This window comes from Lytechinus pictus, unplaced genomic scaffold (genome assembly GCF_037042905.1).
Source record: "Lytechinus pictus isolate F3 Inbred unplaced genomic scaffold, Lp3.0 scaffold_19, whole genome shotgun sequence".
NCBI lineage: Eukaryota > Metazoa > Echinodermata > Echinoidea > Temnopleuroida > Toxopneustidae > Lytechinus > Lytechinus pictus.
Window position 1 is genome coordinate 18,340,890 of NW_026974140.1, and position 17,000 is coordinate 18,357,889.

The window sequence follows — 17,000 nt, forward strand, 5'->3', positions numbered from 1 at the left end:
GCTGTATAGGAGAGGTATTGCTTGCATCTCTGTTTTGAGCCTCTCAGCATTGAACTTGTACATGTATATGACTGGTTGCTCTATTGATCTAGGGTGGGTATATCTGAGTGTCATCTTTCCTGGCCCCGTGGCCCTTGGGTTCTTCAACCTCTTGATGCTCTAATGTAAGGATAAAGAGCGCAGGTGGTGCCCATGTGTCAACTGTACATGTACAAGCGACTCATATTTCATGTATTTCTTGGCCCTATTTAATGACGGGAGGTTCATGGAGTATATTTCAGGGCAGAAGATGTTTGTACTTTGCAAACATAAATAGTGTGTGGGGATACTTATCAGGCGCGATAGCTCAGTCGGTAGAGCGGGGGACTCGTATTCCGGTGACCCGGGTTCGATTCCCACTTGGTGCGCTAGTGCCCTTTGGTAAGGCATTAATCCTCAGTACCAGGTCCTTCGGAGAGGACCTTAAGCCGTCGGTCCTCTGGTTGCTTGCTTACAAGCATTCATGCTTTCTTAGCAATCAGGTAAAAAATCACCACCAATACCAATACCAATTTACTTCAGTGAAAATAGTTTGAAGAAAATGATGATCATAAATGTTGATTTTGAACTATATATATTTCATGTTTGTAATTTTAACGTTGAAGGCATAAATTAGCTTATTTTGCCATGCAAAGCCACTTTATACAGACATTTAGGCTTATGTATGAGGGATCAATTTAAACGCAATGTACCTGTTTTTCAACTTTTATTTAATTTTCTTCTACCGAATATTTTCTTTATTTAGGCCTATATGATTCCAGTTTGTATCTGAAATAGTTGAATTTAGTGTGGAAAAGTGTTTTTTAGTATGATTACACCTTTCCCTCATTATTACTTTGTAACTTGCAATATTAAGAATTTATCCATTATGCAGAACTATGATTATGAACGAAAAACTCTATTATTAAAAAACATAAAACGTCATTTTCCTCCGACGAAGATTCTGCTAGGATCGAAAGCTTAGGCCCCTTTTGACTCTCTAACATAAAACTCTATCAGAAATGAATAAGTGGCCCACTTCACTCAAGAACCAATCAAATGTCTCATTTCATTTGCTCCCAGCAATGCACAGCTTTAATCTGTTCACCTGGATTCGTTTGAACTAGAAACGGAATGAAAAATGTATCTAATAATCACAGACTGTGTCGGCTCAATAAGTTAGTAATTTATGGTTCATTGCCTCCTGGACCACACACTATACTCACTTCTATTTCCTGCCTATCTTTCCTCCAAAGCTTACCCCAAAGTCCACCGGGACAAAAAATCCAACATTCTCTCCCCAAAATTATAAAGAAATACCGACAACAAAAAAATATGATGGAGATGAAATATTTGAGGAAATCAGATGTATCTCAACTGCTGGCCTAGTTTTTCTTTCATCGTATGGTAGCCTCAAATTTATTACAGGATGTAATTCTAGCCGACAATTTGTTCCGATGATTTTGACATTGTGCTGCGTTTGAATGCAAACTTGTCATTGCTTATTTAAGGGTACATTTGTATCTAGTCAAAAGTAATTTGGTTGTATGAAATCATATTGATTTTCTTCTAGTGGAATAATGATGGAACGGTCATTGCCGATTTGTATTTGTTATACCTCATTATGATGAATTACAACAATAATTTCTTATGTCTTTTACAAGTAATATAAATTCAAAAACTTATAAATGCAGCCATGTTCGCTGTACTGCACAACATATGCCTATACCTAATTCCAGGTGCAAGAATTTAATAGAAATCTGTAATCACCCTCCGAACCATATCTAGTTGTTGATAATTAGATGGTCGTATGATGGGGGAGGCCAAAACTTCACTTTATTATATTAGGCAGAACGGGTTTAAGATTTTTATTAAAACTAGTACCGATCTGCAATTTGTCATCTTCCCTTTATTCATATTACTATGAGAATCATTTGATCATATCCCTCCTCAATGATTAGATTTTGTATTATTCATCTCAAGCCTGAAATGTGAGCCTGTATACTATTCAATTCATTGTTAACACATTCAGACAATGAAGATGAAATATGGTTGTCAAATCTATACAGAGAGCCTGTACATCAAAGTCTAACCAGTCACCATGACCTGAACATGACCTCGACAGTGGGCGCTGTCATACCCATCTCCATGTAATTCCAGGACAGAAGTGATTTTATCGGTAATTTGGACTGGTTATAGCCAGGTGTAATAGATGACTAGCATCCGATAGTACTGGATAAAAACCAGCTCCACATGCTATATAAGCAAATTATATCTGCCATTAAGAAGATCCAATTGTTTTTGCACCCTATGAATGACAAGTTGGCTTTCCTTGCCTGATTATTGGGTTTAAAATTATTCCATTTTAATAATTCTATTGATAAGGGCCATGTTGCTTTAAAGTTAGTATTATGGTATCTTTGCCATCCAATGGTAACTTACATAGAGTTCTTGAATTTGATTGGCTTTTGAGTGTTGTTGGCTTGTTGCCATGGTAGTTACCATTTGAAGGCAAAGTTACCATAATAATTTTTATGCATACATTGTCAAATTTCACTTTTTATTGTGTGTGTAGATGCCACTCTTGTGTCATAACTGGGGTTGAAATCATGGACCTGCTTCCTCTCATCAAACCAATCATCAGCATCTGCAAGGGTTGTTAACATTTACATGGAATCATCTTCATCACCATCAGACTTCTTGACAGCCCTTCACCTTTTCTTGGGATAGAGCATGGTCGCTTGCGTTAAAATCATTGACAGATCATAACGCATCTGGAACTAGCTCATGGGATATTCTTGTACATTGATACCCTTCCATTAATTCATGTATTGAGCTAATAACGGATGATGTGGACTCTAGGCATACTTATTTTCAAGAAAATAAAAGGCCGAGCACTAGAATAAGCTGCACTACTTTGGTGTTATTATTGTTCGTACTAGAGTAGAGGTGCATCGGATCACATCTTGGAATTTAAGAATTCAATTTTTCAAATCATTGGACACTGAGGTCAAAGGTCACTTGGTTTCCGTTCAAGCATTTCAATCCCAGCGGTTACCATGACAATCTACCGTATTTTGGTGGCTATTTAGGAAATAGTGATCATGCAATTTAATCAGTGGGTCCACATTATAAGATGATTAATTCACGAAAGGGGTATAGTTGTATAAAGGAGTAAATTATATTTTTTGGAGCCATACTGGTATTATGGCTCAATACTGAATTAATCATCTTTCTTCATTTGAAAACAGTTTTTTTGTGGTATAGGCCTATAGTAGAATTGCTACCTTTTGGGGCCTTTCAAGATGCTACTGCTTGATGAGCCAGAAAGACATATCACTTACATAGCATTCTTTTTGGTTGTTGCTTTCCATAAAAATATTGTGTTGATACTTCTTTTTTGTAATTTGGTTAAATGATATAATGTAAACATGTTTATTGCAATTTGCAAGATGCCCAGGGAATAAACTGTATTGTAAAGGATCTGAATCAAACATTCTAATTGCCTTATTGCTTTCACATATAATATTTAAGTCAGACATGGAGCAATTTTAATGCTCTTTTTAGGAAATAAGGGCAGTGAGAAATGGGTAGGGGTGTAAAATCGATGTGCATAGTTACAAAATAAAGGTTAGTCAGTAGTCAATATAACAAAATAGTTGGTAAATATTTGGGCCTATTGAAGTGAACATTTTTGGGGTTCAAGACCAACAGAAGTTTTGGTATTGTTTTTTTTTTTGTTACCAATAATCAGCTAATTATTACCATCATATTTTTCAATCTATACCAATATTTTCCTGTTGGACACATTATCACCCAAATCCTTTTAAAAAATCCCTTTGAGAGCATATAAGGACAGAGCATTCAAGTGTTATTGTCCAGGATGCTGTGTATAATATGTTGATATATATCTTTATGATATGATACAATATTGTGAGATGGCATAGGATATATACAATGTCAAGGTTACCCTGGCCCACCTGTAGGTGATTAATCAGTAGAGAGAGATGGAGAGAGGGAGGGAGAGGTTTAGAGGGATGGGGCACTGAGGGGGGGGGGGGAATGAAAGCAGGTGCGTTTGGAAGAAAAAGTCCATTCTGATGGGTAGGAGCTAGTATGCTGTGCAAACCCTTCACTCGAGTTAAGGGTCTGAATGTGCAGTCTATTCATGCCTTGTGTACTGAAGGCCCTCTCAGCAAGTTTTGTATGTGCTAGTCTTTGCCTGGAGACCCACATGTTGATCAAAGTTTCAATCAGTGTCTGTGTCTGCAGACTAGGTAGGGGCCTATAGATAGATAATAAAAATAATAAGAACCTACCTGAGAAGCCGAATGCATCATCAAACATTAGTAATAGATTGTTTTGTGTAAGGTTTGTACACAAATTGCATCATTTTCCACATATTCCCTTGATTACTTAAAAAAAATTAACCCCCCCCCCCCTTCAAAACATCCTTTTATCAAGGAAAACATGAAAATGCAGAGAAACATGTGGCTTGAGTTGAGGCTAGAAAGCAATCTTCATAACATTTCTGTATATCATTGAATCCAACTCATCTTATTTTCCTCCTAACCTTGAGATTCAAATCTAGATTTCTTCCATCAGTTTGCGGTTACTCTCTAGCAATTGAAGAGTAAAAGTCCACTTCATACAATTTAGTAATTGGTCAGCATAGTAGTAGTCATTTTTTCTCTCTTACTCACAAGGTGACAGAAAATGATGGATATTATGATGCTGAAATTTGTTACTGTTTATGTGTGAGAAGGAATGTTCCCTTGCAGAGTTGTTTACAAATAACGTCTATAAATGGCCCAGTTTTTGTTCAATTCTTTTTCAAGGAGATAAGAAGAGTTATTATTTCCCCTTTCTCACTTTTTCTTCCTGGGTACTTGAGGAAAGTATTGCTTTGAGCATAGACCAGCTCTGAGGCTAGTACTCTGGTTTCAAAGGTCCTTACGAAACAATGTCCCCCATATCAATCAACTATTCTCCCCTTTCACTATTAATACTCTTATATTCAGTCTTTCCCCTCTTTGACACTTCACACATTTCATTTTTTTTGCTGAAAAGCTGTGGTATAGTTCTGACTCTCGCCTTGTAATCAGAGGGTCGTGTTTTCGAATCCCACTGTGGCCTAGCATCCTTCGGCAAGGCATCAATCTACACTTAGCCACTCTCCACCCAGGTGCTAAATGGATACCCTGTAGGATGTGAAGGTCATAAGCCTGTCCAGTATTGTGTGTACCTCAATGGCAACTGGCTTGAATACTCCCTAGGGAGTAGAGGATGCACATACATTGTGTGTGGGGGGGGGGGTGACGGGTTGAATCAGTTGATTTGGGTAATAGTTTAGTAAACCTGTATTAAAGTGCTTAGATACATGTATGTATACAATGTAGGCAGTCATTGTAAATAATCAGATTATTAATAATAAATATTTATCCCCCTTTCACTTTTTCTCTTACATCACTGCTATCCCTTCAACCTGTCTCTCCCCTCTCTATATTATTTCGCCCATCTAATCAGCAGAATTGCTTCAACTTCCATAAACCCTGTTTACATGTTTCTGAACAAAATGGAATCAAGCCCAGAGAGTGAATAAACGTGATTTGAACGTGTCAAGTAATCAGGTCAAAATGTTTGATTAAATTATACTCATAATGGACTGTTTTCCGTTCCTGTAAGCTTGGAACCCTGCCTCCATTGGTTCTTGTAGTCTTCTATAGGTGATAGTACTTCTGGTTTGGAAAGCTATCAGGATCGGCAAGCTTCGTTTCGTCTTCTTGTCTGGTCGTGAAAGTGAGCATGCGATAAAGGGCAGGAAGCGAGATAACACTCTCAAGTGCTCTCCGATAAGGAGACAGGGAGAGAGAGAGGTGAAAATATCTTCAACAGTAAAATGTGTTACAGTCCTTCTCTTCTCTTAGGTCATGTACCTTCATAGCTAGGCTTCTTTCCATACTACTTCAAGGGGATGTATATAGCGATCAATCGTAGAGTTGATATGTACAATTGATTATTCATAATGATAAATGTAAGGAATTTTACAAATTAGCCCTATGATCAAGCGCTAGGATTTGTGTTACCGGGGTCCAGGTGAAAATATACCTTATACATGTATGCACCTTCAAAGGGCTATAAGACTGTTTGTATTGTAGATTACATTACATAAAAACTCATTGACTATAAACAAAATTTTATTGACTAATGAACAAATAATTTTAATTGTAATATTAGTAATCATCCTTTGGTATATATATATATTTTTTTTACAAACCTATCCGCAATAGAGGCACAAATAAAATGAATAGGCCTATAGGGCAAAATCTATAGCTTTATGGATGTTTATTGCTCAAAATTACTCTTTACTTATACATTTAGTATGATTTGTGTTCGAATCCCACCATGGCCTAGCGTCCTTTGGCAATGCGTCAATCCACAATTCGCCACTCTCCACCCAGGTGTTAAATGGGTACCCGGTAGGATGCGAAAGCCTATGTAGTATGCCTAGCAATTGAGTCTTGGAACTCTTGTTGGAATGCTCCCCAGGGAGTGGAGAAGGTGCATACATTGTATGCGGGCATGCAAGGATCCGATGACCGGGGTAATAATATATCTGTAAAGTGCTTAGAGACGTCGTTCCGATGAATTAAGCGCTATATAAATGTGGAATATTATTATATTTGTAATTTTGTATGGCTACATCTTTGCATAAGAATCATTTTGGCAGTTTAGCTACCATATGCATTTGGGGAACACTTACATATTTAACTTCTCAAAACGATTCCCTTGTACATATCCTCATGACTACCCTCCATATGAAGAATATGAAAACATATCCAGTTTCAATACTCTCATATTTTGAATTAATGCAAGTGAAACAAAAAAAATCTTTTGGATATGACAAGCAATCTACAAAAAGCTCCAACATATGATGTTACATATGTTGAAAATTGCACTTAAGTTGCTACTTGTATTACCTCATTACACCTATTGAGTGTTATTTCTTCATTCTGTGGTTCCCTGACCAAAACCCATGTTCAATTTGTCCCACTCTACCACTCTTACCACAATGAAAGTACAATGATAGGCTGTCATCAATATGGGTCTGAGATGGAAGACTGGTTGCCATTTCTCATCTGTAAGCATTCACCAAAGCCTACAGTGAAGATATCAACGCATTAAGGCGAGATATGGTTGATCTCTGACTCTGCCTCTGCCAGAAGACTGACGGAGAATATTTGGGATAGCGATGGATGATAATGGATGGCTGTTCAGTATTTGACACAATTGGTCATAATTTGTGAATGAAGAATACACCACAGCTATATATGTCTTATGTTGACATGTGAAAGAACAAAAACAATGTATAACTATAAGAGAAGAATGTGGAAAAAGTAGGGAAAGAGAGAGAGAGGGGAGGGGGAGGGGTGTGAAAGGTAGAACATGTTTATACTCCAAAGTAGAACATTTTAATACTCCAAATATTATTAGTTCATTTTTTTTTTCAAGCAGCTTAGGGAATGGCTTCAATTGTATATATTCTGATGAGAACACTAGCAAACAGTCTATCAGTCCGTCACCTATATTTCATTTCTAATCAAAAGCATCAACACCTTTAATCATCCAAATGTCATTGTAATCAAGAGGTAACAATCAAAATCAAAATTAAATTTTGTCACGTTATTGTCGCCCTCTACAGGATATCAAGCCTCATATTTTGTCAACATTCTTGGAAACAGAGAGATTCTACGTCCAGTCTCTGGAATTTCTTGTCAAGGTAAGTTTCCCCTGAAATAAGTTCTTTTATCAAAGACAAAATAACATTTTAATTTAATATAGGCCTATGCAGTGGGTATCAAAAAAAGTTTACACTTTGAAAAAGCCCTGGGAATTAAAAAATATACAACATGTGGGTAATTTTTTCACATATAATCTTTGGTTTGGGTCTGACCTATCCAATGAAAGTAAAAATTTTGACAGAATGTTACACTTGAATGAACACTTTTCATTTTTGTAAAACTCGCAGAAATTCATTTGCGCAGAAATGCTCCTTTTCACGCTGTGTCAAGGGGAAAGGGCGAAATCAAACTTACCCTGCGAATTATTTCTCATACATTTCCCTTGCACTTTTAGTCAATTGAAATAAAATGGATACATTAAAGCATTTTGTAACAAGTTTGCCACCCAGATTCAAATTTCAACACTTAGTAAGCACAACCTTTACCCTTTTTGTGCCAGTTGGATCTGAGGACATAACTGAATCTAAACAAAAGTTTATCTCACACATCTCCAGCATTTTTTCACTAAGTTTTTATCATCAAAGTGGGTTTACATTTTATTTTTCATTTAATACTTGTTTCTCCACACTTTTGCCAAGCTTGACAATGCTTAGCAAAAGGAAAATCAAGCCTAAGCCTTTTCATGTAAATCACAGCTCAGTGTAAAGCAAATATCATCACCATGGCCTCGGTGTGTGGGGGAGTGGGGTGGGGCGCAATGCATCCTTCGAAGTATTTTGGGCAAGGAAACAAGTTAAAAAAGGGTAAAAGATATCTTCAAATCAATTTTACTAGCTAAATTCCACGTGTTCTTCATGATTAAGGTCTACTTTTATTCGCATAACTATTTCAAAATTCTGTGCAAATCATTTTTCACTAACTTTTCAAAAGTATGTGGTGCTCACTCAAGCGGAAATATTTTTCCACAGTTATATTGCCATTTGCTTAAATGGATCTGTACCAATGTTAAAATGTGAAAAAATCTTCAGGTTATTGCAAATGTATAATTTTACAGGATTTTTTCTTAGTGTTAACTTTTTTTTTATACGCACTATAATAATAACCATAATACGGAAACATGTATTTCATCACACAATCTTGCAAGAAATTGTTTATAAGCAGCCTCCCTATAAATCACAGCTACGATACTGCCCTGTCTACACCTATTAACTTATTGGATAGACAAAATTGGAGGGTGTAGGGGGGGGGGGTGGCAGAGAGAGGGGGATGGTGAGAGAAGGAAAGATAAAGAGGGGGAGGGGTTAATACAGATGGAGTGGATGGAGAAAGAAAGGATGCTGTATATATGTAAAAGATGTATTTTATTCAGTTCTTCTTGTATGCCTGTGAATAGACCTTTGCAACATGAAGTGTCAGTATAGACTCGAATTTACAATGTGCTGATGTAATTAAAGGAGAGAATGAATTGTTCAAAGAGGTGTCTTGTAATAAATAAAGATTTGTAATTGAAAATTATCACCAGAATTGCAAAATTATGGTAGACTTTCTAGCTATAGGGAGTAGGTAGTTCATTTGTATTACACGTTTGTGATACAGCTTTTTGCTGTAGCAAATATCTATTGAGAAAATAACAATAAGGGCATTGATAGTATGTATTGTCAGTAATAAGGGTATTTTTATGCCTTTCTTGCAGTCAGCTGGAATGGAGATAAAAATGTTTTTCACTTCCTAACATAACAGAAAACAGGTGTCTGCTTCTAGGCACTCTACATTTAAAGGAACATTTAAAAATGTGTTCATAACTGTTTGCTTTGGTTAAGTGTAGCTTAAAGGTGAAGTCTGATTTAGAATTTTCAAAGAGGAAGAATTTTTCCTTGTGGCATATTGCTAAGGAAATAGTATGATATGACCTTTGTTTTGATAATACACTTTCAGAAAATCATTGCACCCCTCATGCTTCTAATGTCTTCAAGGGTCAACATGAAATTATTGGATTTTCATTTTTTTCATATAAATATTATTCTTCACAGCATTTTTGTGTTTGTTTTGGGCTGTTTCGTACTCTGTACTATGAATGTTTCTGAACCAAAGTTATTTTTGTGCCAGTCTGTCTTTCTATTAGTGCTTTAGGATGACACAGATTTAACATACCTAAAACATTAGTAACTTAGACCACCCAGTTAGCTTTTCTGGTGTCACATTAACCACTCTCTTTGGTCATTCTAACACCTTTTTTATGTTCGAAAAATAACATTATGTGTGGCAGTTTAACACCATAAGTAGACTTGTTTGCCTAACCATTACTCGTTGGCACCAGTTGACATTATTTCAATAGAAAGGGATGTCTGTCTTTAGTTTAATGTTTGGCCCATATGTTCTTTCTATCCTCCTTTTTTTAAAATACAAAGAATTTTACTTGATCAGTGAATTCAGGTAATTTTTTATGTGAAGATACATTATGTATAGGCCTTGGTCCTGGGTTTTTGTCACAATCATGTCTTGTCAATGAGTTATAATTTATCTCTTTTTCATTTTGGCTGGAAATGGGGGGGGGGGGGGTCTGAGGCTAGGAACAAATTCATGTGATACCAATCTCAATATACCACCATGATTTATTTCAATATTTACAAGCTTCTTGCCAAAGAACATGATTGACCTTGATTCAGAGAAACACAAAAGGGATCACACTGAATGGCAAATGCATTTGGATGTAGTGAATTTGGGATTTTTTTTGGGGGGGGGTCATGAAATTCTGTATGAAATTTTGTAGACAGTTGTGGAGTTAACAAACGATGGAAGAACTTTTGGAAACTTTTTTATAACATAATTATCCTTTACAGAACCTTGTGAAATCTCAAATTCTACTTGTTCCCAAGCATTCGCTTTGCTTCATAGTGAGATGTACCTTGTTAACCAAGCTTTCATTGCTCAAAATATCTTCAGTACTGGGTTTGTCTGAATGCATATATTGCTTATTGAGGAAAAATGGCATGAGAATGACACACAATGCAACCCTTTCCCAGGAGGAGTCAAGCAAGCAATTAGAGAAGTTATCCATCGAGGTTCCTTGGTAGCAGAAACCTCTCAACATCTGGTGCATCCTGCGTAATAAGATTTTCCAGTAAAGAGGATCAACATATGTTAAACACAAGGTTGCAGTGGAATGTGCTGCTTGTAGAATCTTATGACTACGAGTAGTTTGTACACTTTGGATAGAGATGTGTTGTTGAATAAATGAAGATGCATTCTTTAGTGGAAAGGGAGTAAATAATGGATAGCAATAGACATATTAATGGTAATCTTAAAAGAAAACAAAAACAAAGTCTCTTTTATTGGTCATTACTTCAGAGCTGGTCATTGACCAGTGCATGCCCATTCTCATTCCATCCTGATATTATTTTGAGGTTTGTTTTTATTTTAATGTGATTATGAAACGATGCTAAAAATGCATTTGTATCCCCTCTAACTTCTCCTTCTTTCTCCCTCCCCCTCTCTCTCTGTCTCTGCTTGTCTCTAGTACTCTCAACATATGTCTTTCTCTTTCATTCTCACTTTTCCTTTCTCTCATCCATTCTTTACCAGTTTATTTCAAACCAATCTTGCCAGTGGACAAGCATTTCAGTCAAATTTCTTCTTGATTTATCAGATTATGTCTGAAACTGATATGTCCCATATACCTTTGTTGATTCACCTCAGTACATGAGGCAATTGGTGCTACATTGACGACTACTACTGGGACATGCATTGCAGAGTATTGCAGAATGGATGCATATTATCATATCCTATGTGTAGGTCTACTACGAGATTATAATGTGTTCGATACTATAGTGTGTGGCTTTTGTATACTAGAGATTATATTCTGGTTGAAAATGATGATCGTCAATAGGCCTTTGAAATAGATTTTAGTGTATTTCTGATGTAGGTATTATTGATATTCTTTGATGAACATCAGTTGTCAAAAATTAATAAAGCAAATGCTAAATATATTAATTTGTTGTTTTCATGGTTTAATATATTTTTTTCAATATTACTTTGGAAAAAAAAATGTAAATAGGTTGAGACATATTAGGTGCATATTTTGAGCTGAAATTTTCATCTCAAAATATGCATTGTCATACCATGTCAAAGTACCATTTTCTACAACATTAACAGCAACAATGCACACCTATGATGTTTGTTTGTTCATTATTTTTACCAATATAATCTACTATCCAAACAAAAAATAAACCCACTAATAGTGATCTATGAATAGGCTAGACACCTACATTTGTACTCTACTTCAGGCCATAGTGACATTCTAATGCCGTCTATTCTTATCCTAAGCTGTTTTGATGTATTAATATCCCTTCACAATATTGGACTACTCTTTTGTTTTTGACAACCCCCTCTGAAAGATTCCTTGAGGATAGGGTTAGATCCGCAGGAGGGAGGTAGATGAAATGAATTCTGGGCCTGGTCTTACAAATGGTTGCGATTGATCTGATCACTTGTACATAACTATGGAAAGCAAGCAACACCAACGTCTGAAATGCTTGTTTGTTCATAATGTTTTCTACCTGGAGATATGATGTAAACTTGTACATTCATTGTTGTCTTGACAATGCAGTGTTCTCTTTGTTAACAAGATGACATAGACACTGTTCTCACTACCTTCCTAAAACTAGTTTAGTGGAAATTAGTTAGTGTAGTGAGAACGGTCGAAGCGATCTTGGAAGTGATCTTCCAAACCGGTTCAGAAAACCACCTTGCGATGTAGTCTTCAAGATTGCTTTGCCTCGTTAAACTGGTTTTAGCCTAAGTGAGGACACAACTGTTCTTCGGGAAGCGTACTTCGCACATTTTGAGCACGCTACTCCACACGACAGGTGTAGAATGCCTACGCTGCGGTTTCGAATTTTGCGCGAAACGCGTCACCCCACTGAGAGCATTTCCATAGCAACAAGATCGCTTTATGTGAAGTGATTTTGAAAACCACTTTCGTGTGATCAAGTGGGAATGCTAGCAATGCGATCTTTCAAACTGGTTTCCTGAATTGGTTTCCAGTAAACTAGTTTTAGAAAGCGTAATGAGAACAGCCTCATAGTACAAATTTCCTATACGAGAAAATATAATGATGGATTTCTATGTAGTTGTGATTGATTGGATCAATCGCAACTTTGTGTAAGACAGGGTTCTGGACCACTATACCCTCCAGCAAGGTATTATCCTAGATTGTCTTTCAAAAGAGATAAGTTTCAAGTACAATAAAGCTCAGCCCGGAGGGGTCGGCATCAATAAATTGTTGTGCAGAACACAGCTAAGGCTATATCATGCAGATAGAAATGTCCAGTGATCGGATGGCATGCTGAGCCAGAGTCTTACTTGTCAAATTCTTGCTTTCACCAAAATATTTGCAAACAATGCAGGAAAAATGGGGAAAACAGCAACATTCCTGTCTAATAATTCTATTTTTTCAATGTCTGCACATTTTTTTTTCTTATAAGATTATGATGTCGTGATGTTGAATGAGTTCAAATAAATACTGATGATAGACTCCACAGTAGGAGTGACAAAAAAGATATGACTCATATTAATCTTCAGAAGGGAAAAAATCATATTAATGCTATTATCCTTCTTTGATTAATAGAACTACAGTGGGGTTATTCTGTAAGCTCTTTGTGGATATAGATCTTACACCAGTTATCCTGGTTAGGCTTAATATATAAAAAGGAAAAACGAATGGCAAAAGGTTAACCCTAACCCTGTCATTTGGTATCATTTAGGCATCCATTCATGGTTGTCTCTTATTCTATAGATGTTTACTTATAGATGATTTTATAGATTTTTTCTTCTTTCTTAACTAAGTTTATTGTAAGTGACAACAGACAGTTTTCCATAGAGTTCTGTGAAAACTTATGTTTCAAGTGACCTATAATAGTACATTCAAAAGATATATAGTTGAACGTGTGAAAGTGGAAAACATTTGGTTGGACTAGTAGGATGCCTGTAACTCCTCAGCTACATACCTCTGCAAACCTTTGAAGAAAAACACTACCATATTGACCAAAATTCTCCCCGTCAATATTTGTTACCTCTGACTGTCCATCCGATACCTCTGTCTTATTGAATTCCGTCTCCTCGTATTTCCCCCATCTCAAAATAGAATATCATCCCTGCCTCCTGACAGTACATCAAGGTCACTCTGGTCAGTCTTGACCATTGAGATTAACCAAAACTCAATCTAATCATGTCATGCATTATCATTACATTATTGTGGTATGTATCCCTATAAATCATTCTGTTTGATGTTAACTTAGGGAAAGAATCACTTCCGGAAAACATACTGACAAAAAAGTAATTTAGAAGATACATGTGTCTTGTTACTTCTTTGTTACCGTTTTTCATCCTTCCCAGAATAGAATCTTGCCCTGTCTTTCAGCTCAGATCAAGGTGAAAATGTTCATAAAATACCTAGACCAGTAGCGTGAGCTGTGCTCTTACCCCAGTTTGCAATAAAAATGTATGGGTAATTTGCTGGATCCGACATAATGATAGGGGCCTGTTGGTTGAAACTCATGCAATGAAGATGGGCCAATTAGTCATTGACTTGTGAAGTTGTCTGGCTCTTCTGTAAAAACTAATGAAACCAGTGAAACAAACTTGCAAACCTGTGAAATAAGTTTGCTAATTGGAGCTCCTTAACAACTCTCTCCACCATTTCTGATCAGATTAGTTTGCCAGATCTGGGTCCCGTAACACAAAGGTCAGCGATTAATCATACGCTTGATTTTCATGATTGACTGTACATTCTAGTCAATGCAATCAATCTTACAACAGTAGAAAAATGTTCTACGATCATTGCCAAGCTTTGTGTTAGGGGCCCCAGGGGAACTTTTCATGAAGCAAATAGTCTGTGATTTTGATTTTCATTGACAACTCCTTCATTTGAGTGGTTCAGAACAAAATGTGGTAGGGTCTGGGAGGCTGTTCTCACTACCTTCCTTAAACTAGTTTAGTGGAAACTAGTTTAACGCGTAGTGAGAATGGTCGAAGCGGCCTTGGAAGCGATCTTCCAAACCAGTTTGGAAAACCACCTCTCGATGTAGTTTTCAAGATCGCTTTGCCTCGTTAAACTGGTTTTAGCATAAGTGGGGACACAACCGTTCTTCGGGAAGCAATCTTCGCACATTTTGAGCGCGCTACTCCACACGACAGGTGTAGAATGCCTATGCTGCGGTTTCGAATTTCGCGCGAAACGTGTCACCCCACTGAGAGCGTTTCCATAGCAACAAGAGCGCTTACGTGAAGTGATTTTGAAAACCAATTTCGTGTGATCAAGTGGGAACGCTAGCAAAGTGATCTTTCAAAGTGGTTTCCTGAATCGGTTTCCAGTAAACTAGTTTTAGAAAGCGTAATGAGAACGGCCTCCATGGTGAAATCACCTACTTCATGAAATACTCCCCAATGGATGACTGTTTTGAAAATTGGCTGATGGGAGCTGGTCTTCAGAGATTGGAGAAGCTCCAATGTTGATGTAACTCATCTGGACTTACTCTCCACCCACACTCTCCATTCCTATTGTCAAAATAAAACCCTAGCTCCTGACCCCAGACCAAGGTCAGCCAGATCATATCTTGACCACAAGGATAACCCTTGGAGCTCTGACCTCATATGAGGACACGCATTCACTAGTCTGAATGAATCAGACTCTGTTTTCACTCTTAGATAAGATTGATTGTAGTCTTGAATAACGATTCCTTCTAAATTTTATTAACTGTATCTCCATGGATTGACTTTTCACTTATGTGTCTGTCTCTTTGGGTAATCTTCCAAGGCGTTTGGAGGGTCATAAACAATGAAGACGATGCAGATTTAGTCTATTTATACCTTATTTCAGTCATTCACTGATAAGGGTCTTTGTCTGCAACTACTCATTCTTTTCCACCCCCCTCTCTCTCTCTTTCTCTCTGTCTCTCGCACTCTCTCTGTCTCATACCTATTTGTTGACACCTTTTTAGAGAAAAATACAGATGACTTGGGTTACTTCTATCTTGAATCTAAAGTAAGGGGGAAATGGGAAAACCTCAAATATCACTTTATCAGATAAATCTTTTCAGGAAAAGGAAAGGTACATTGCACTCTCCTGATTTGTCTTTCATCTGGCCATCAGCTGAATTGTACATGGATAAGAAAAAATGCTTTCCTTCAAAATTACATTTTGTTAAAATGTTAAACTTTGTGATATGGTATAATTTAAAGAGCAACAAGATACCAACGGCAACAATGATATTTTACTGTTATTCCATGATGCTACTGGCATGTTTGCCTGTAGCATCAATCATAGCTCCCTCTTATGAATGAACACTTTTCAAGGTAATTTTAATTTGAACTTGTCTCAAATTTTGGATGAGATGATCAAACCATCAAAATACTAAGAAGAAAAATACAAGGTGACTGCACTCATGAATTCAAACTTTCAATAAAAACAACAGAACTAAGCAAAATATACAAATTCTATCTTTCAAAGGTAGGTTCAAGATCCACTGGCCCTGGGTGAATGGGGAATGTAGAATTGATGAAGAAGACATTCAGCAGATGGATTTAAGATTTGTTGATTCAGATGGAAGAACTTGAGCAAGATAGATCCTCTTCTGGACTACTTTACTTTCTCTTTCTGTCATTTTCTGTTTAAAGGTTGGTTTTGTAAAAGGCCCACGTTCACATTTGTGTGACCATTAGAACCAATGAGCCCTTTCATACCCATTCAATCTATCATCATCATCATCATCATTGTGAAAATCACAATTATGATCATGAAAACCAAAATCATCATCACCATTCTCACCATGCTCATCAATAGCAGTGTTTTAGTAGTGATAATGAATATGGACATATTATTTTTCTTACAGATTTTCACAATGATGTAAATGATTTTTTCTTTTAAATAATGTGAAAATTGATTAATTTATTTCACCTCAAGAGCTCAATTAATAGTGTGATTTTTTTTGTATAATTTTCTTTGGCTGTTATTCTGGTGATATATGCATAATTTGAAAGTAATATCATGTAGAGATACCTAGCTGAACATGCCCTGACCCATTCAAAAACCAGTTACAGACGAACTGAAATATATGTAAACTGGCTCGATTGTGACAATAAACATGAAATTCCAAATTCAGCACAAATAAGGGGACTCCCAAGAACAAAAACCAATCATTTTGTCAGCAAACATAACCTCCCTCTTGGAATTCCTACCATACC

General features: G+C 36.6%; 1 protein-coding gene across 1 annotated transcript in view; it reads left to right on the forward strand.

The window, feature by feature from the left end:
- Nucleotides 1-7,120: 7,120 nt before the first annotated feature.
- LOC129259907 (rho guanine nucleotide exchange factor 17-like) overlaps nt 7,121-17,000 on the forward strand; it is a 30,729-nt gene continuing 20,849 nt past the window's right edge. The window contains exons 1-2 of the mRNA XM_054898034.2: nt 7,121-7,159; nt 7,721-7,798. Coding sequence (XP_054754009.2) covers nt 7,121-7,159; nt 7,721-7,798 — 117 coding nt within the window. The remainder of the gene's footprint in view (nt 7,160-7,720; nt 7,799-17,000) is intronic.